Raw genomic sequence first — 21,953 nt, forward strand, 5'->3', positions numbered from 1 at the left:
ACAATTCAGTTTACAATTTTGTCTTTTGAAATGTCGTAAAACTAAAACCAATAGGACACAATAAAAGGTTAAAACTATTACGTTTAAAACTACGTTTAAACTATTCTAGTGAAGCATAAAAAATAGCGCCCCTACTTTGGAATCGGATGATCGACAAGTGGTGTACCTGTAGGTGTAAAGAAAAATAACCCAATAAGTCTAACAAGGCATCTTTTAAAGTGTGATTAAACATTAAATTGTTTATTTAGGTCTGTACATAACATGTCACACCACCTTTTTGGAGGCAAGTCAGTCTAATTGGGGCGGAGAAACCATTGAAATGGCAAGCCAACCTGAATATAAACCTTTCCAGAATATTTAACCCAATTTACAGGCTTATCATTCAGCGCAATAATGAGTCTCTTACTCCAGACAGGCAGTGTAGATAGAATATGTCCTATCCTAGTGGGCATGACGTGATCACACTGCAGCACGTCGTGAGCTTGTAGATCTGTTATTTTTGTCAAGTCCCGGTACACATTAGGCTGCAATCACACAGAGCCCTTGATGAATTCCAAATCTTTTCCGGGACTGGAAAATGTTTATATTTCCCAGGAATTTCATAGCCGTGGGAACCATGTACAGTTAAGGCCTATTCATAGTCTGGATTTTCGGTGATGAGGTGACCACCGCTCCGACCACCGGAGCTGAAATAACGTTGAGCGGTGGTGAGTAAAAACAGAGAGAAGGGCTGGAGCGGTGGCGGTGGTTTGCTCTTCACCGCGGCACGTTACGTCATGTTGTAGTTCGGTGGTCACCTAACCACCGTAAATCCAGACTATGTATGAGCCTTTAGTCACATTTCCCATGGTGCTCAGTCCATCCAGTGTTCTCTCTTCAGATTGAGACCTTCCTCGCACAGTGACCGCATGGTGCTCAGTCAGTCCACCCAGTGTTCTCTCCTCAGATTGAGACCTTCCTCGCACAGTGCGACCGGCATGTCGCTCAGCCCTGCATCCACTGTTCTCTCTTCAGGAACCTCACGGCGTCGTCGAAGCCTTCCTCGCACAGCGAGCGCATGCGGACGGGCGACGGAGGGAACAGGGCCTGGTTCAGACGACCAAGGTTGTCTTTGGAAAACTGAGGGGAAGAGAAGCACAGAAGGTATTATTATGAAACTACATTTTTAAATTCATCTTTTGATAGCCCCAAACGATAAAAAAAACAAAAAAATAAGGTTTCTGAAACGTGTTTTACAGTAAATTGGCTATTTCCTTTGCCCAGCAACCATTTTGGTGTTTATTTCAGATAACTGGTAGTCACGATGCAAACAATACTTTTTTATTGGGTCACCAACGTTTTGAAAAAGGCAATTTGTTTGCCGAAATGTTAATAAGTATCTTTTGCATCGCGACTACGAGCTGTGCGACCTCTCCTTTCTATTTTCACGTTTGTCTCCCGTGGTCAGCACCTCCCGCTACTATTGGTGTGCGCTCCTACCTTTTTGTTTGCCATTTCAGATAACACAATGTTTATTTCTTTTTTCGTTTGCAAATTTCGAGTTGGTTTATTTCCATCGGTTTTAGTTAACTATAATGACCATGGACTAACACACTAGTACACTCACCATAACGGTCATGTTTGGCAGTCTGAGGTGCAGGTTGGTGCCGTCCACTAGTACTACACTCACCATAACGGTCATGTTTGGCAGTCTGAGGTGCAGGTTGGTGCCGTCCACTAGTACTACACTCACCATAACGGTCATGTTTGGCAGTCTGAGGTGCAGGTTGGCGCCGTCCACTACAACTCACCATAACGGTCATGTTTGGCAGTCTGAGGTGCAGGTTGGCGCCGTCCACTACAACTCACCATAACGGTCATGTTTGGCAGTCTGAGGTGCAGGTTGGCGCCGTCCACTACAACTCACCATAACGGTCATGTTTGGCAGTCTGAGGTGCAGGTTGGCGCCGTCCACTAGTACTACACTCACCATAAGGGTCATGTTTGGCAGTCTGAGGTGCAGGTTGGTGCCGTCCACTACAACTCACCATAACGGTCATGTTTGGCAGTCTGAGGTGCAGGTTGGCGCCGTCCACTACAACTCACCATAACGGTCATGTTTGGCAGTCTGAGGTGCAGGTTGGTGCCGTCCACTAGTACACTCACCATAACGGTCATGTTTGGCAGTCTGAGGTGCAGGTTGGTGCCGTCCACTATACACTCACCATAACGGTCATGTTTGGCAGTCTGAGGTGCAGGTTGGTGCGTCCTCGGTGCTCGGGGCAGACGTCCTGCGGGCCGCTGAAGGGCGACACGGTGATGGTCCGTCCCACGGGCAGGATGGGCAGACTGTCTGTGAAGCCTCCGTCAATCCATGTCTGGACGGAAACAAAGCAAATAAATAACGTAGTAGTGGGTCGCACACACACCAAGACTTCAGTGCAAAATATTTATTTCATTTTTGAACAGGGACAAACGTTTCGGCTATCCAGCCTTCATCAGTGTGAAATACATGTATGCGACCCACTACCGTTATTTATTTATTTAACGGGTAACGCACCTAAAGTCAGAGCGCGGTGGTCACATGAAGTGGACAGAAACAAACTCACAGCGTGTATCATCTGGGAGTATACCTTGTTGAGGTACAAGTACAAAGTGTACTTTTTGACCCATTAAAACCTGGAAAACACCTGTCATTTTAGATTAACGACTTTAACCCTTATTTTATACTTTATATTTTATACTTTTATACTAATTACTAACTGTACCAATAGCAGAGCTTGCAGATTGACTATTTTCGGACGTGCAATGTTTCCACCCGCATATACGATAAGATTTTTTTTGTTTTTCATTATTTCGTTGCGCATGACATTATTTTGTGCAACCGAGCCACTGTTTTTCCAGGATTCTCATGTGAACACAAACCACACAGTGAAACAACCATTGGGATTATCATGTGAACACAAACCGCACAGTAAAACAACCGATGTCAATTCATACATTTTGAACTATTTTGGACAAAAAGAAATGTGGAAAATAACTTTAAAATCCATTACCTGTCCTTGGAACTCTATGGGTCTGAATCCAGCATAGATGGGCACAAAACTACTGGCCAGCAGTGCCTTTTAGAAAGAAAAGAGAAGAAAAGCAACATCACTCCTGCAATAATGATAATAATAATTAACATTTAATAAGTCGGCGCCTACGTGATGCATTCATAGACATGTGTCATGCATTTTAAAAATGAAAGTGCAGTGTGAAATAAAACATTGTGCAATTTCACTCTGAAGGCCTTTGGATAAAAGGTACATTTTAAAAGGTGATTTAAAATAAGAAATTTTTCTGCAGATCAAGGGGAAAACGACAAGGGACATAAAGTAATAATAAACATTTAGCCACTGAGCTGCGCAGTAAAAGAAACACAGGGTTTATGATCAGTCTGCTTATAAGTCACTTAGGGCCTGTTGTTCTGTAAAGTCGCTTGTATAAATATCGCTAGTTGCGGGGGTAACAGGATAGGTGGGCACTGGGACATCTGGCACCTCCATGTAAAATCTATTTTGTTTATAATTTTATATTTGGAAGATGTTTTTTTTGTAAATTAAAGTATACATGCCTAAACATTTGACAAATAAGGTCTAATATTTGTACACTTGCTACAAATACCGACAAAACCTCTATATCCAGTCATTTTGAGACGTAAACAACAAGTTGAACTTGAAAGATAAATTTAAGTCTCATAATGACGTACCACTTTGGATTACTTTTTGACAAAATAGCCAATTTTACATCAAGGCGACGAAAAAAGTATTTATCTTTTTGGGCGACGTTCCGAACTTCCCATAGACAAATAATGCGCTTCCGGAAGATTTGACTGTCTGTCGCCTGCTGTTAAAACACACTGTTAGTGTCCAAGTGTCCTTGAGCAAGACTCTGAACCAAGGGGCCAGCTAGGCACTCCAATGTTGAAGCGCTGGGCCCTAGTGGTAAGAGGAAGGACTGCAGGCGGACCCGTGGATTCATGACGAGGAAACTCGTGCAGCTGGGCTTTAACATTGAGTGCTCGGTTGCATTTCCGCATTGGACCACCAAAGTTTGGTGGATAAAAGCACCATTTAATGGTAATTTAATTACCATTTGCCATATTAACCGCCCCATCTGAAAATATTTTGTGCCAGGGACTGCCGTTGCTCATAACAAGGCCTATTAATAGTCACTTCTTTTGGGCCTGTTTTCATAGACCTAGTTGCTTATTTTCTCTCGCAAAGTCTAACAAACGAGAGGACAGTTCTGGCCTGGTCCTATATTGTATATATACCCTTATGAGCTCGTCCCTGGAGGCAAAGCGAGATACGATGGCATTCTTGCCGCTCCTGGAGTGTGTGAGGGAGACGTGCAGGCGGTCAGTGGCCAGGCTGTGGGCATCGGCGGGCAGAATCTCCTCTAGGTGCTCCCTGGAGAGAGAGAGAGAGAGAGAGAGAGAGAGAGAGAGAGACGGAACCGAGGCGAACAGATGGTCGTTTGTCAGTTTTTTTTCCTTTTTCTTTTTAATAACAGTCCCGCCGGGGCGTCCTAAACGGAACGCTCTTCAGGGTGACGTGTAATTATTGGACAATCTGCCAGCCCCAGAGCCAGACCGACCGCAGAACACGGAAGATGCTGATCTGATGTTTGTAACTGGGACGCACCTGAGCTCTGTTGTACCACTTTCCACGTCAAAAGAGTGCGGTGCATTTTGGAGAGAAAAGCCTCAGTTATACTCGGGTTCAATGTTGCGTTGGTTGTGTGTCGTATTGTGCACACAATGTCACAAAAATAGCAGATCTACGCGACGCGTTGTGAGGTTGTAGATCGGCAGTGTTCAGTGCACAACTATCAACTCTGGTTAAAAACTATAGCAGATTTAAAAGATGGCATGCAGGCTAATTAAGCAACACAGCTGCACCAGTTCCCAGAGCCCATGTGCAAGCATCGACAGTAGTCAACGGTAGTGTCAATGCACACTGACACACCATATAACACACGCATGATTAGTTTAATTACATTTATTTGCACATCACGGCGTACTATAAGGTCAGCCTTATGCAGCCTACCGTGGTTTACTTTTGATGTAGTTTTGAATCTGCATTGGGGAGGGAACTAAACTACAAAACCAGGCTATAGAGTAGTCGGTGTTTCCCAACGTTTGAGCTGACAAGACCCAAAAGTGAAATAAGACGTTTGTGAAAATAGCAGATCTACAAGCTCATAGCATGCATGGGTCCCGACCCACTGTAGGGTATAGGGTTGTCTTACCGCAGCGTGAGCATGAAGTCGTAGCCTGGCGTGACGGCTCCGAGCCTCTGTCTCCTCACCTCGTCTGCAAACCTGTAGGTGAACTCTTTACACAGCTGTGAGGGAAAGAGGTGACCATGGGTATAGTAGGCCTGTTGCAATTATTACATTATTACAGAAATGTGTTGCGATGCGACACATTGTGGGCTTGTAAATCTGCTATTAAAAAATAAAAAATAAACATTTGAAAAAATTGGGACATTCCGCTTTTACTTTTGCTACTGTACTTTAAGAACATTTTGATGCCAATTATGTTTGTAATTCCGGGTACTTGTAACAGTATTTTCTATATGGCAGGATTTAACTTTTACTTACTAAATGGAGTACTTTTCCCACCACTGGTATGGGCAGATTGAGTTGAGCCCACAAACAGGGCCCCATCTTGCCCTTACCCCTTATGCTTAGACTTATTTAATAGCCATATTTATGGCTAATGGGATAAGGCGGCGCACAAACCCCTCAGTGTTTGGGTTACCTCTAACTTGTGTGTGTGCGGAGCGGTGACCACCAGCGCTGCCACCAGGGAGCCAGCGGAGGCTCCCGCGCAGGCCCGGAGCGCCCCCTGCAGCCTGGCGCCGTGGCGGAGGATGGCCCCCACCGCGCCCAGCTGGTAGATGCCAAGGAAGCCACACGCTGCGAAGGAAAGGTTGACCACCGGCATGCTGCGGCCACTGTCACTGACCACACGGAGAGGAGAGGACACGGCGATATGATAATATCACATCACAGTATATATCATTATTATTATATACCGGTAGTAATTTATTGCCAGTTCACACTGAAATTTGTCTTGCGACCCAGTAGCCGTGTGCCAGGTACGGTCGCCCCTAAACCATCTCCACCGACCTCACGCCGACCACTCTGTGCTGCGGTTCTTGTAATCTTTATTTTGTTTTTACTGAGAATAAGGTTAGAAATAAGTTTAGGGTTAGGCATAAGTTAAGAATAAGGTTAGGTTTAACCGTTTAAGCATCATTTACTTAGGTTACTTTAGGAATACCAGGCCGCACAGTTCCGCCGGCTGTATGCCCCGGGGCGAGTTGGTAAACCGGGTGACTCGTCTGGTATTCGTAGCCATGTACAGTATGCAGACAGTATACACACATTTGACGTAGCACAAAAAAAAAATAACAAGATTACATACATTACATATCACATGACAAGACAAGAGCAATGTCCACGGCTTAGCTTACCCCTGGCCAAACTCCTGATTAAGCCTCAGACAAAGGACCTCTTTAGTCTGACCTTATTGTATGGGTTGAATAGTCTGACCTTATTGTATTCCGGGACACTGGGTTGAATTGGGTTGACTAACACTAAAAGACTAAAACATTCTTTTTTTTATCAGGAGGCCCCCACATTACTTGATATCATGATGATACTGTGGGGACGACTGTACCAGCAGAAAGACAACTAACGTACAGTATCATGTATCATATATTACAAAAAATAATATATCTGTCTCATATCGCATTATCAATGTAGTGCATTATCAATAAACGGCACTAAGCAGTAATAGCAGTAATAAAAGTCTTACTGTCTTATTAAGGTAAATTGATATCTATAGCCAAACCAATGGGCTATCATGTTAATAATGAATGAATAACCTTCTAATCTGGTCCTATATATGCCATGAATCCCATGATGTAAGAACAAAATTAACGTAATACAAATACACTCCATGAACATCAAAACGTTAACAGTACACCTTATGTAAAGTTTAACAAGCAGCATTAGAAGAACAGTATAATATTACCTCGTTCATCGTGTTAAATCATAATATACCACATGTGTTACTCATGTCCATGTAAACACTAGCTGGTGCCTGGTGTCCGTCAGACTTGTCAGTGGTGAAGCAGGCGGTAACCTAGGCAACCACCTTACCAGCCAATCGCATGCTGCTCACCGCCCGGCCGGGCTGTGGGATGGTTCGCCGGCCTGGGCATGTGACTTCAGCAGTGATTTCAAAATAAAAGCTTTCGGCTGCTTTTGACATTTTTTTTTTAATATATATTCAATGCAGAGACGAGTGGTTTAATTGGTCACTCACAGGCCACGGTAAAACATTTAAATAGTTTTTCCTCCACATGTCTCCGACGACGCTGAGTGAAGTGGTTTGACAGTGGTAGCCTCCCTCCTGGGCCTGACGTAGGACTAACTTCAATCAAAACACAGGTGGGATAATAGATAATGAAGCAGGTGAATTAATTATACAGGAAGGTGAAATGGTGAAAGAGGAATGCTAAACAGAAAAGTAAAGGCCATGGTGCGGAGAAAGAGGTAAAACAATAAATAAAATGTCTGGATCTGGAGGCTGGTGCGGGGAAATGTTTAAATGTTTAAATCTAAGATGTTTCATGTTGGTCTTGTAGAATCGTTTGAAAAGAAGAAGTCCTCAGGATGCGTTGTATATTACTCAGCAAGAATCTTTATTAGTTGCTAAGGAGTCACATTTGAGTTCAACAAAAGTAAACAGAGTTGGACAGCTTACTTCCATGAGATGAAAATTCGAGTATGACTCCAGACTGAGATGGCTGTTTGCATAGTCCCTATATAGTTCTGAATATAATGGGTGTGTGTGTGTGTGTGTGTGTGTGTGTGTGTGTGTGTGCATGTGTGTGCGTGTGCGTGCATTGTATGCGTGTGTATGTGTGTGTGTGTGTGTGTGTGTGTGTGTGTGTGTGTGATTAGTCCGACATATGGCATCACTCTGGTCATGTGAGTTATAACAATGTACATAGGATGTCAATTGTCACAGACAGTGTCCCATTGCGCGTGGTGTCTCACAAGACACAAGTCACACGTCCCAATAAATACCACAGAATGCACACAATATACTGCATATGGCAACAAAAATATCCTATAGTCTCTGAAAAGAGTTGCTTGGTAGGTAGCGGTGCTAGACCTATAATAATAATAATAATAATAATAATAATAATAGTAAATACTACTACTACTACTACTAATACTAATTCATGTTAGCTGGGGCATGTTGAGCCAGCCAGTCTGTGCATGAAGAGAAGCTTATAGTATAGGCCTATTGTCTGAGGATAAAGATGATGAGCAGATCAAGAATGGGATGCAAATCATGTAAAAAGTGTTTTCCCACCTGTTGCTATTTCTTCCTACAAAGCTATAAATTATTAAAAAAAATAACCTGCTCACTGACTGACTGCTTATCAACAATATTCTCTTTTTAACAGTACCGGTGCTGTCAGTGCCTTGTTGCATATGGAGCACAGGATGACAGGAACATGATGCTATACGGATGCTCATTCAATAAGGTAGGACATTAAAGCAAATAGTTTACTTTTCTATTATATTCTGGTGTTTTGTGTGTGTGTGTGTGTGTGTGTGTGTGTGTGTGTGTGTGTGTGTGTGTGTGTGTGTGTGTGTGTGTGTGTGTGTGTGTGTGTGTGTGTGTGTGTGTGTGTGTGTGTGTGTGTGTGTGTGTGTGTGTGTGTGTGTGTCAACTACTCTTTAGAAACAAGACCTCCCATGAAAACGCAACCCACAACTACCAATATTTACAACCAACTTTACAGAAAACAAGCCCAAAGTCGCTTTTAATAAGCAGACATGGCGACACAGGTTGGGGGGGGGGGGTCGTGTACTCGCTGACACAATTCAAACCTGCCTGTTGCTGTTAGCAGGGTGTCAGTCTGTCCTGTGTTTCTCTGTGCAGAACCCAGGGAGCCTCACTCTGTCATATCAGACCAGAGTACCTGCTGGACCTGCCGGAGTTCAAACACTGGTGCTCTCTGAAGGTACACCGTGCACTCACGCACACACACACACACACACACACACACACACACACACACACACACACACACACACACACACACACACACACACACACACACACACACACACACACACTCACTCACTCACTCACTCACTCACTCACTCACTCACTCACTCACTCACTTTGCACCTTTCTTGCTCAGCTCCTGTTGAAATTCAGTGCACATCATTGCATTTCTAATCTCTTGCAAATATTGAACATTGAACGAATATTGAAAATTAAAATTTTAACTTGTTTTAAGTCAACCAGCACCACCTCCTCTCAACATGCAACCAAGAGATTATCTCTTCACTATAATGGGTTTAATCATTTTGGTATGGCAGGATGTTTATAATCACAAGTCTTTTTTTTGCTTTTCAAAGAGAGCTGCCAGTTTCTTAGCGTCTCATCGCAAATGAAATCTCAAGTCCATTTGAGATGAAAGCTTATACTAAAAGCGAGTATATTATGACATGCCACGTGTCATTTTCTGTGCGTGTGCGCATGTTAATCTCAGGTGAAAGAGATGGACTACAGCAGCATTGACTATGAGTCTCTGAGCAAACGATCTTGGACTGACGTGTTGCTGCAAATATACAAGGTGAATCCATTGTCATTTGAAGCATTTAACTATAAAACCATATGGAATTTTACCATACAAATTACATTAAAGCAATAAAAAAGAAATATTGTGCGTGTGTGTGTGTGTCCAGGTGCTGATTTTGCACGGCGTGTCAGAGGTGGCTGTGAGCCAGGAGGCGGTAGTGGTGGATCACGCCCCAGCTGTGAGCTCAGAGATGCTGATGGTCAGCAACGTCTACTCTGTGTGGGAGCTGAGACTGCTCCGGTGGATCAACGTGCACTACCAGGCCACCAGGAGCACCGTCTGGGCCGACGGTAAGTCTACCAAGCCATGAGGAGCTAGCCAGCTGGATTAGCTGCGTTCCGGGATTAGTTTTGTCACTTTTCTACTCAGTCTGATAGTCTCCTATCTCCCAGGTATAGGTGGGACCAGAGCCATAGAGTAAGACAGAGTTACGACATTGAGGGGGCAGAAAACGGAGCGCTCGAGCGCTGTTCATGCAGCCTGGAGAGCTGGAGTGTGAAATACATTGTTTTCAACAAGGCCGGCGCACATATCGGCAATTGTGGGCATGTGTGCAACATGAAAACTGTTTTAAAGTATTGTACAGTGACAACTAAAGTCTCTGTAATGTTTATGTTGTACATTACTAAAAACAATCTAAACTAAAGGGATTTAAGATCATTAAAGCTGGGCTGTTGCCTGAGTCCAGTGCATTCTGCCAACTTCCGGTCCAGGACATTGTCACTGCTCTTCACCAATAGAAGAGCCCCCATTGAACTGGCCCATGAAATGAACAGAGATGTCGTAGCTCTGTCTTACTCTATACTGTAGCTCTGGGTGGGACATGCCAAAACTGAGAATCGACCTGAGGTTAATTGTGGTGCTGGGTGGGACAAAAACACCGGTTTGACGTCGTATCAATGCGCCGCTGTTGCCCTGTAGCCGTCCGTCCCCTTCTCATTCAATAAACTCACCCCACACAGCCGGCAGTTTTTGTTGTACTACTGAACCTGACACAGTACTGGACTACTATCAAACTAGTGTTTACTTTTTATACTGTAGGTTTTACTCTCGAGTCTCGAACTGACACTAACTTTTTCATCAGTGAAAAAAGCATGGCTCTGGCTGATGACGTATCAGCAACAACGTCGATACGTAACAGGTGGCGTTATGAAATATGAGTCAAACAGGAGGCTGGCCTGACTGAGTAGTTCAAGTGACAAAACGAATCACGGAACGAAGCGAATCAGGCTGAAAACCAGTCTAACGAGGAGCACCGTCTGGGCCAACGGAAGGCCAGTGTGCTGATTTTGATGTCGTTTTTAGCTATAGTCTTTTGAATAAAATTCCATTCAGTTATAGTCATATTTTTGTCGTCCGAACAGTACACAACCAAAGTTATTCTTTAGTTTTAGTTTAGTTTTCGTTAGTGAAAAAAGGTAGTGGACGGACATTTTTCGACAAAATCAACACTGGCCCGGTGTTAGGGTTAGTACACCAACGGTGTAATGTCTTTATACTGTCTTGTCTTCATACTTCTTTTGTAAACTGTGTTCACCTAATATCCCCATTGACGTCCCAGAATAACTGTGTGTGTGTGTGTGTGTGTGTGTGTGTGGGTGTGTGGGGGGTGGGTGTGTGCATGTTTGTGCGACAGTGCGTGCGTGCGCGGGCTCATGTGGGGGAGCTGCATAGGCCTACGCCTGAAACAATAAGCAGGGTTTGTTTTCGGTGGAATCCGAATCAGTCTATTGATGTAGCCTATACTGTAACAACAAGTGTAGAATACTTAAACTCACTGTGAGGATATTGACGAGATTATTCAGATGTTTCTTTTCTCAAAGGGATCACGCTGTGCTCTCTGTACGGGAAGAGATGAGTCATACTTGTAAACTTGTATATATATATATATTTTTTTACTGTGATGAGTGGGCAAGAATTGCACAGAGGTTGAAAGGCTGTTTGAGAGGAGAGAACGGCTGAGGTGTTGGACGGGGGAGTTAAGCTGTATATAGTTACGGAATGAATTCTCATGTGGAACGCTTGTTTTAACCCAGTATGAGACCTATAGCTGAGACTGATTCTACAAAAGGTCTTCTAAAAACAGTTTTTGGAAAAACGCATAGGCTATGTCATAATATTATAGGTTCTTAAACCTGAAGGACCCCCAAAATTATAGTATATGTATTTGGCTGCCAACTCCCCACCTCAAGATATTTTGTTTCAGGGATCCCCCAGATGCAAAATTTGAGTTAAAATGTTGCTTAAAATATGTGTATATATATATATACTGTGTGTGTGTGTGTACGTGTGTGTGTGTATATATATATATATATTATATATACACTATAAAGTATAGCCTATGTATGTACATATTCTAAGATTTTCACATTTCAAAGTTTGAGAACTATACTGCGCTATGGTTCAGGTGATCTTTGCTTATAAGAACAACTCAACCCATGTGTGCAGTGTACTGGTTGCAGGCAGAGTGCCCTTATGATGTGTATACCGTACGTGTTCCACTGAATAATTAGCAGTGTGTAGTGTACGGATTGCATAATTAGCTCTGTGTGATCAGTGTGTGTTCGGAGGGGGAGGGGGGGGTGGGGGGGGGTTAACGAACGCTGCAGCTAATTAACGCCTGTTTCACAGTCGTCAGCATTTCTCGCCCCCGGCTCCGATCAATGGCATTAACCAGTAGGAGGCCTAAATGCTGGAATGTCCTGCACGTCAGTTTTCTGCAGGATTTCCCTCTGGAAAAAATATCAATCATCCTTTACAAACTCATCCTTTACAAACTGCACTTTGGGTTCTGGGAGACATCAGTGGTGTAAAGTAACTAAGTGCATTTACTCAATACTCTACTTAGAATTTTGAGGTATACTTATTTTACCTGAGTATTTCCAAATTGTCATTACTTTTACAAATAGGCAAATACTGTACTTTTTATTTGAACAAGATGAGTTACGGGGGAGTTTCCCCGGTTGGACGCACCGTGTGGAATTAAGGAACACTTTATTCCAACCAGTTGAAAGTTCCTTTCCCCTCCGTCAGGCGCCCCGGCTGACCAGAGATCACTGCATGTTTTTTGTGAGGGTATACCTATACCCTATAGGGGACACGGGGAGAACACACAGAAAGGCCCTTTCGCCATCCAGGGCAGCGGTCCCCAAACCCTTTTGGCCATTGTAGAATCGTTTGAAAAGAAGAAGTCCTCAGGATGCGTTGTATATTACTCAGCAAGAATCTTTATTAGTTGCTAAGGAGTCACATTTGAGTTCAACAAAAGTAAACAGAGTTGGACAGCTTACTTCCATGAGATGACAATTCGAGTATGACTCCAGATGGCTGTTTGCATAGTTCCTATATAGTTCTGAATATAATGTGTGTGTGTGTGTGTGTGTGTGTGTGTGTGTGTGTGTGTGTGGGTTTTTAACAATGTACATAGGATGTCGATTGTCACAGACAGTGTCCCATTGCGCGTGGTGTCTCACAAGACACAAGTCACACGTCCCAAATACCACAGAGTGCACACAATATACTGCATAAGCAACAAAAATATCCTATACCATGCACCTCCTGTTACCTCCTGACCTATAGCTGACGCACCCCCCAACGCAAGTCTTGTTGTTGAATAGAGGAAGGGAGCACTGCCGTGGTCCTTTGTTTGTTGAACTGAATACAGGCGCTCGTTGGCGAAAATAAAAATAAAGAAGAGGATCCAAGGCACTCTGTTCCAGTGTGGTGAAAAAAGCCTTTATTCTAAGTTAAGGCATGGCAAAGATCATTACACAAAAAGGGAGTAGAGGACCAACGTGTTTCGGCAATCGGCCTTCGTCAGGGTCCCAAGTCTTGTTGTATTTGGCCGAAAATGATATATATTTTTTTATATGATTATGGCAAATACTCACATCATGTCACTGCACTGAGAGACATGCAGCTGCTGCATACTCCTGCAGCTGCATCTAAAATGTTGCCGTTTGTGCTAAACACCACGAAGCCGCCATTACCCTTCTCATGCACGCACCCTCTAGAGGGCGTTCGCGCACCACAAGGGGTGCAGGCGCCACAGTTTGGGAACCCCTGTGTTAGAGTATGACTGTGAGTACTTTCTCCAGCAGTGTTGCGTTGATGCCATATACAGTACGTGCAGGCATTGTAATTGAAAACACCCAAAATGCCTGGTGGGCCTATATCCTATCCTGGTTATAATCAATGTGTTTTTTTTGTTTCGTATTAGTTGAGACTAAGCATCTGTGACTGCTCACTGCCACGTCTCTCCTCCTTAGAGACATTGTTTTGCCCGCCAGCGAAACAGCCTTGAAAATGCTGTCCTGAGGGCTGTGGGTATAGTGTTGCCATTTCGGCTTATTAGGCATTTGACTCGATCCACAGAGGCACGATGATGAAGATCCTTAAGGCCTACGGTGTCCCTCCCAACTTACTCCAGGCAATAGAGACCTGTATGCAGGAACAAGGGCCAAGGTGGTGACCCCAGATGGCAACAGTAAGGAGTTTGACATCTCGGCTGGGGTACTGCAAGGGGAAACACCCTAGCCCCCTTCCTCTTCGTCATAGTCCTGGACTACGCGTTGAGGAAGGCCATCAATGGACGAGAGCAGGACCTTGGCCTCACCATAACACCAAGGAGGTCGAGGCGACACCCAACAGTAGCCCTGACGGACCTGGACACAGATGACATCATCCTGCTCTCTGACCACGTGGAACAAGCTCAGGAGCTCCTCCTGACCAGAGTGGAATCAGTGCCAAGGTTGGCCTCCCCCATGGGTCAACTCAACCGAGCAAGACCTTTGCATGAAGGGCCCTGAACGGCATGGCCAGTGTATGTAACTCCAACCTCCCCCGTCAAACCAAACTCAGCTTCTTCTATGCAACGGTAGAGTCTGTTCGCCTATATACTGCAGTGAATGCTGGACCCTGAAGCCAACCCTGCAGAAGTCGCTATATAGACGAGTGCTATACACCAGAATGCTGCGAGCAGCACTCAACATCAGTAAGAGCACACATGTCACCAACACAAATCGATACTATGATGGCATGCCAAGGGTGAGCCAGAAAATGGCAGCCTCCAGCCAGACACTGCATGCCAAAGACACCAAGGGCTGCCAGCCAGCAAACTATAGTGCTGCATGTGGGAACCTGCACACAGGCACTGGGTCACGAGGACGTCCTACATTAACATAATGTGGATGTACTCCAGAACGATGCAGGAGCACAAAGCACAGACGAGCTGGCCAGATGTATGGAGAACCAGGATGACTGGAAGTATAACGATGGAGGGCTCGTCTGAGGACGACCTAGAGAGAGATAAGCGACTTTGGGGCTTGTTTTTCTGTTTTATTTTGTATTTTGTTTGCTTGTTGTTTCTAAAGTGTTTATAGTTGCTTATTTTATGGGCTTGCCGTCAAGAATCTGTGGTTCCCAAACATTGTCAATGACCATTTATATGCATTTAGCTACAGAGACCTCCATCTGAACACACACACACACACACACAGACACAGACATAGACACACACACACACACACACACACACACACACACACACACACACACACACACACACAGACAGACATAGACACACAAAAGAAGAAAAAAGAAGAGCATCTGCATTATTTCAAGGCTTCACGGTGTTTGTAATTCATAGCAAATATTCCCACTTTCCGCCAGCTGCAATGGATATATAGCCACATGGCACTCTTCATTCACTAACGAGACAAAAAAAAAAAACCCAACGCCATGTTCGCCGCACAATTCAGAGAGGGATTTTTGAGCTTTTATTTTTGGATCCGAGTCTAAATATAAAAAAAAAAAGGTGTGTGTGTGTGTGTGTGTGTGTGTGTGTGTGTGTGTGTGTGTGTGTGTGTGTGTGTGTGTGTGTGTGTGTGTGTGTGTGTGTGTGTGTGTGTGTGTGTGTGTGTGTGTGCGTGTGCGTGCGCGCACATGCAGTTTGTAACTAGCTCGGAGGTTCAGCTACGCAGCAATAATTCATGAACGGCTCTATTTGATGTTTTATGAATTAATTCTGAGCACGCATGCAGAAAAGTCATATCTATTTATTTTTAATAATATTTCTCCATGCACTGATTAATACTCTATCAGGGGTCTTCAACATGGTGTCTGTCATGGTGGTACCCCTAGGGGGTCCTCAGAGAGGGGGGGGGGCGCCAAATCTTTGTGTGATAGGAACTTAATTATTTTTTAGTTTTTTTTACATTAACCACTTTAGTATTTTGGGGAGGGGGCATTAGCCGAAAAAGCCGCCTGCAACGTGTGGTGAGCTTGTAGATCGACTATTGTCAGGGGTAGAGAGGTTTGGTGCACAGGAAATGAAGAGCAGAGCAAGTACATACATTTGGAAAACTCTGCACAATGAGTATACGTTTTACTTTTGGTACTTTAAGTACATTTTGATAGCAACACTTTTGTACTTTTTACTTGTATTTCTACACATTGCTGTATTGATACTTTTACGTGAAGGATGTGAGTCTCTTTTTCTCCAGCACTGGTGATATTTGACCAGGAGGAGTATCTATGGTTATCGGTGCCATTCACAGAGGACATGCAAACTTTGTCCAACGCCGCGAAAAAATACGTTCGATCAGCTCCCCCTATTTCTCTTCCCAGAAACCCTTGTTCTCCCTTTCCCCCTGGAAAGTGATTGAGTTTCGCCTGCAGGCCGGGCCGGGCTGGGCTGGGCCGTGCCAGCGCCCTAAATGTGATACGAGAACACTTATTGTCCGTCTGAACATCCGTTCCCAGAATCACAACAATTTCAGTTTTTTCCCTCTTCAGAGCCATATACTGAATACTGTTGACAGGCAGAAACCTCTTATCTCCATACTCCATACCTTTTTCATATCAAAGTCCATTATATTTATTCATCATTTGAGCCACAGACCACCATTTGAGGAGATATTGGGCTGTATTTCGCGTGTCTTAAGTACCAGGTCTTATTCCCTAACTTGAGTAAACTAAAGACCTGGAGGCGTGATCAATGCTCTTTGGCCACTCAGAATAGCCAAATGGCATTGATCACGCCTCCAGGTCTTTAGTTTACTCAAGTTAGGGAATAAGACCTGGTACTTAAGACACGCAAAATACAGCCCTTAACCTCTCAGACCCAAGACTTAGAATATTGTGTTGTCGTTGGATACAATTTAGTCCACAATTCCATGCTGTAGCCTATATTTGATGTTGGTTCATAGGAGAGATAACATGCAAACATTGACCAAAATTGTGTAAACTTGTTGTGAATTCAGTAATGCAGACCAATGGACCCACACATAAGGGTCCATTTGGTTACCAACTCTTCCATCATTTAGCTGGGGACCACCTGGAACCCCCTCAAGGACCAGTGGTTGAGAACCACTGGCATGTTTTTCGAGCTTGCGGATCTGCTACTTTATCGGGATTCTAATTAAAAAACGGCTAAAGTGTGGGACAAAATGAGTTTTCCGCCCGACAGAGACGATATCCAATGTTTGCCCGTCAATAGTTTGCCCTCCATTCTCCGAGGAGATTTTACAAACAGTTGGAGGGCGGGGGGGTTCTTTTTTTGTCCTCTTGATCAAAGCTTTTATTGCTTTTATTTTCCGTTTGTTACGTATGTTAATACAAAATGATTTATTGTTGCGCAGTTAATATCTTGTCACGTCACGTCACTCACAATTGGCGCTCACAATCGTGACATCACTATGACATCATGAGGGATGATATCTAGTTGTCTAGAAGTCAGCAAGAACCATGAAAAACAACAGTGGGGCAACTCACTTTTAAATGCTCACAATTTGTAGTACGTTTACTTAAATGCTCACAATTTGTAGTACGTTTACTTAAATGCTCACAATTTGTAGTACGTTTACTTTTAAAAGTACTGTACTTAAATACAATTTTGAGGATTTTTTTTTACCTGAGTATTTCCATTTTCCATTACTTTTACTTCTATTCCACTACATCTCAGAAGCAAATATTGTAACTTTATTCCACTACAATTATTTGACATTATTAGTCAGTAATTACTTTTTTAGATTTTGATTAATATTACAAAACACACATTAACCACTTCAGCCCTATATACAGTTTGGCCTTTTGCAAATCTACAAGATCACAATGTGTCAACGTCAAATGGGACAGTTCTGCACTATGAGTACTTTCTACTTTTTGATACCAATACTTTTGTACTTTTACTCAAGTCAATTTAGAATTCCGGACTTTTACTTGATTGATTTTGGTTGCCTTGGCTTAAGTAAAACATGGGAGTACTTTTTGCACGACGGACTGCACCCACATTCAAACAATAATTGTGACGATGCGGGTGCTGGATATAAAAAATAAACTAGAGGGTCACTGTCTTCATTCTAACTTTATTGTAGGAGCCAAAATATACATTTTGTTTGTTGTTTATTCTATTTGTTTATTTTTTCCCATGCTTGGGTTTTCGATGTGCCACAGCCCTTACTTGATTGATGAGCTCCTGCTGTGTGTCTGCTAATCACTTTACTTATGTCAGCTGTGTGTCTGGGCAGTGGCATTCAGTGAGAGAATGGGGGTGAGCTCTAGGCTCAATATTTTCTGTTGACCGTTTAGTCGTTTAATCGTTTTATAAGTATACCTACGTTTTCATTTATCAACATCTTCAGTACATTCTTTTTGGACCTTGTTTATTTGCCAATAAATCAACTTAACTATAATAAGAACTTTTCTGGATTGATTGAAACGCGTCACACAGTTCCTGCCGACAGCTCAGCCTCATAGCAATACTTCTATTTGAATTGATGGGAAGAAGTAGTCGCTACAACATTGTCAACAGAAATAAGATCTGGAAGGAAACATTGGAACATGGAGAACATCGCAGCAACAGTTGAACTTTGAGTGGCGCCGCCGCGCCTCAGTATCTCGGATTGGAGCGAGATGAACCGCCGCAGCGGTGAAAACATTTGAACACGCAGCAGCGCATCACAGCCATTAGCGGTGAGATACAATTGTATTAGCACGCCAATTCCTTCTGTGTATTTGGTTGAATTGAACACAGTTGGAAGAAGTGCTGCCGCTGGTCCATTGGGGACTATTGATCGTTGGCTGGTGTTGTGTGCGCGCTGCGCTGCATTGACGCAATTGACTGGGGTTACGGCTGCTCGTTTCACTGGGGTTGCTTGCCGTGAATTATTTCTTGTATATTGGATGGAAATGTCAAAATGAGTGACACAAACGTTACAAGTACAGACACAAACGAAATGGATCTGGAGGCTCAAATGGAGGAGGAGGAGTCACGGAGGAGGACGGTCAAACTCACGGCTAAAGCGCTGTCAAATAAAATTGAAAAGTATCAGAAAGACCGTAAATCTTATGTGAAACAAATGCAAGAGCTCACAAAGGAAATAAAAGGGCTTATGAAAAATGCTGTGAAACAAACGCAAGACCTCACAACAGAAATAAGAGGGCTTATGAAAAATGATGCAAATGTAAGGGATGTGCAAAGCACAATGGAGAAACTGAATGAAATGTATGAAAATGCAAAAGCAGCACATGATTCAGTCATTGTCTTGATTCCACAGGAGGAGGTGGAAAATCAAAATTTGTGGTTTTCACGTGTCATAAAGCACCATTCAGATTTCAGGGATGATGTAAAACTGTGGTTTGATATGATTGAAATGCCAATTAATGAAATGCCAATTAACGAAATGCCAATTCATGAAATGATTATTGTGAATGAATCAATTCCTGCACAATCAGTAACTGAAGTTGAGCCAGTTACTGAATCTGGTCATGTGGAAATTAATGTTGGACTTGCACAACATATTGAAATACCTGTTGGACAGGAGGTGGAACTGGAAACTGTGGAAATGACTGATGGGCAGCAGGACAAATTGCTACCCACTAATGCTCAAAGGCACACACAATCACAACATGTAACTCAGTCACAACAGGCAACAGAGTCAGCTGACTTACAGGAAACAATCCAACCTGGCGACAGTGTGTCAAACATAACCAAGAAAACAAGGGGTTCTAAAGCTTCAAGTACAGAATCCGCACGTTTGAAAGCTGAGGCAGATATGGCTGGTCTCATTGTTCATCAAAAAAATATCCAGGATAGACATGCCCTAGAGGAGCAAATGGAGCACCTGCGAAGACAAAAGGAAAAACTGGAGCTGGAAACGGACATGGCTGCTAATGCGGCAAGAATGAAGGTTCTAGGCTCAAAGCGATCTGGTGTTACTATTCAATCTTATGTGACAGATGGAATGATGTCTTATTTTGAGAAGGCAAAGCAGGCCGCTGTTTACACAACACATTTACAACCCACTCAAGGTCAAGTTCATGTGCCCTCACAACCCACTGTCGGCAGGCAGGCACCAGCACCTATAACAACAGGTGGCGCTGTGGCTCCGCTACACCCACTGAAGGCTGTACAATCTCGCACAACAGCAGCACCCGTGGAAAGCCAAATGGGCACCAGAGGTACAGTTGAACAGGACAATAATATATATTCTGTCATGGAGAAGCAAAATGAACTCACAGCTTTACTCATTCAACATCAATGTCTGTCATCTATGCCGAAAAAGGAGATTCACGTTTTTGATGGTGACCCACTTCAATATCACACATTCATAAAATCCTTTGAACACAGCATTGAAACCAAAAACCCAGATCCGACAGATTGTCTCTACTATCTGGAACAATACACCCAGGGACAGCCCAGGGATCTTGTGAGGAGTTGTCTACATATGGTGTCAGACAGAGGTTACAGAAAGGCAAAATCTCTACTAAAAGAGCACTTCGGCAATGAGCATAAGATCTCTACAGCCTATGTGGAGAAGGCTCTTTCATGGCTGTCAATCAAAGCCGATGACACTAAAGCTCTGCAAGCGTATACTCTCTTCCTACGAGGATGTTCTAATGCAATGGAGGACGTAGACTACATGCACGAGCTGGATATGCCATCTAATTTGTTGACCATTATAAAGAAGCTGCCTTACCGTTTAAGAGATAAATGGCGATCTGTGGTATGTGATTTTCAGGAGAACCACGGCAGAAGGGCAAGATTCAAAGACATTGTCATTTTTCTCGAGAAACAAGTCAGAATTATAACAGATCCCATTTTTGGCGATATCAAAGACACTCCAGAAAGCAAAGACACAAGAAGGTCCAGGTCACAACCTCTTCACAAAACAAAAGGAAGTAATTTTGCAACCACAGTGACAGCTGCAAAAGAGAAGGAAAAGGAAGGTCGTTTTGTGACGAAGAGATGTTTATTCTGCCAGGGTGAACATGCTCTAGAACTGTGCCCAGAGCTTGAGAAGAGGGCACATAATGAGAAATTCACATTTCTAAAAGAAAACGGAATTTGTTTTGGATGTTTGTGTAAAGGACACGTCAGTGCTACATGTAGAAAGAGACTCAATTGCAGCATTTGCGGCTTAAGGCACCCCAAAATGCTGCATATCTACCAAAGAACAAAGGAATGGAACAAAGACCCAGTTGAAATGAAGGAGACTAAAGGAAAAGCCATAGCTTCCGTGCTGACAGGTGGTCTAACTGGGGCCGGTGAAGATAAATGCAAACTTGCAATCGTGCCGGTTCAGGTAAAGGCCAGGAAGGGGAACACGACAGTACATACATATGCATTCCTCGACCCAGGTAGCACGGCATCGTTTTGCACAGAGAGGCTCATGGCTAAACTAAACCTTCATGGAAGGAAATCCAACATATTGTTGAGAACTATGGGACAAAAGAAGGTTATTGAAACACAAATCGTTTCAGGCCTAGAAGTGGCTGGACTGAACAGCAATGAATTTTGTATTCTTCCAGGCATGTATACGCAGAGGACTATGCCTGTGAACAAAAGAAACATACCACAGCAAAATGACATCGATCAGTGGCCTTATTTGAGGAATATTCACCTACCTGAACTTGACTCTGAGGTGGAGCTGCTGATTGGCTCAGATGTTCCCAAGGCACTGGAACCTATTGATGTCATCCGGAGTGTGGGAGATGGACCGTACGCTGTAAAAACCATGCTTGGTTGGACAGTTAATGGGCCATTAGATGGAAAGACTGACTATGCGCAAGACCAGTCAGTTATAAGTGCCAACAGGATATCAGTTGTGAAACTTGATCAACTATGGGAACAACAATTTAAGACAGACTTTCCAGAGTGCAGCAGAGACGACCAAGAACACTCAAGAGAAGACCAGCAGTTCTTGAATTCAGTCTCAGCCTCTGCTAAGCTTGTCAATGGGCATT

At 43.5% G+C, this 21,953-nt stretch overlaps 1 protein-coding gene across 2 annotated transcripts; it reads right to left on the bottom strand.

The window, feature by feature from the left end:
• Positions 1–236: 236 nt before the first annotated feature.
• On the bottom strand, positions 237–7,167 carry pnpla4 (patatin-like phospholipase domain containing 4). Of its 2 annotated transcripts, none has more exons than XM_080758879.1 (7): positions 7,070–7,167; positions 5,789–5,990; positions 5,275–5,369; positions 4,298–4,433; positions 3,036–3,101; positions 2,205–2,357; positions 237–1,119 (listed from the first exon to the last, which is right to left on the bottom strand). In XM_080758879.1, the coding sequence occupies exons 2-7, from the start codon at positions 5,972–5,974 to the stop codon at positions 985–987; spliced, it is 771 nt and encodes a 256-aa protein (XP_080615005.1). In that variant the 5' UTR covers positions 5,975–5,990; positions 7,070–7,167; the 3' UTR covers positions 237–984. The 2 variants fall into 2 exon arrangements, with proteins under 2 accessions (XP_080615005.1, XP_080615004.1); XM_080758878.1 differs by having other exon boundaries at positions 7,099–7,132.
• Between the last annotated feature and the right edge of the window lie 14,786 nt (positions 7,168–21,953).

Source organism: Protomyctophum bolini (genome assembly GCF_963924005.1).
Source record: "Protomyctophum bolini genome assembly, chromosome: 24".
NCBI classification, from domain to species: domain Eukaryota; kingdom Metazoa; phylum Chordata; class Actinopteri; order Myctophiformes; family Myctophidae; genus Protomyctophum; species Protomyctophum bolini.

Coding starts and splice junctions, on each gene's coding strand:
- pnpla4 (XM_080758878.1), bottom strand. Junction 3,102..4,297: donor CCAGGGACGAGCTCATAAGG/GTATATATACAA, acceptor TCTTTCTAAAAG/GCACTGCTGGCCAGTAGTTT. Junction 2,358..3,035: donor CCATAGAGTTCCAAGGACAG/GTAATGGATTTT, acceptor GTTTCCGTCCAG/ACATGGATTGACGGAGGCTT.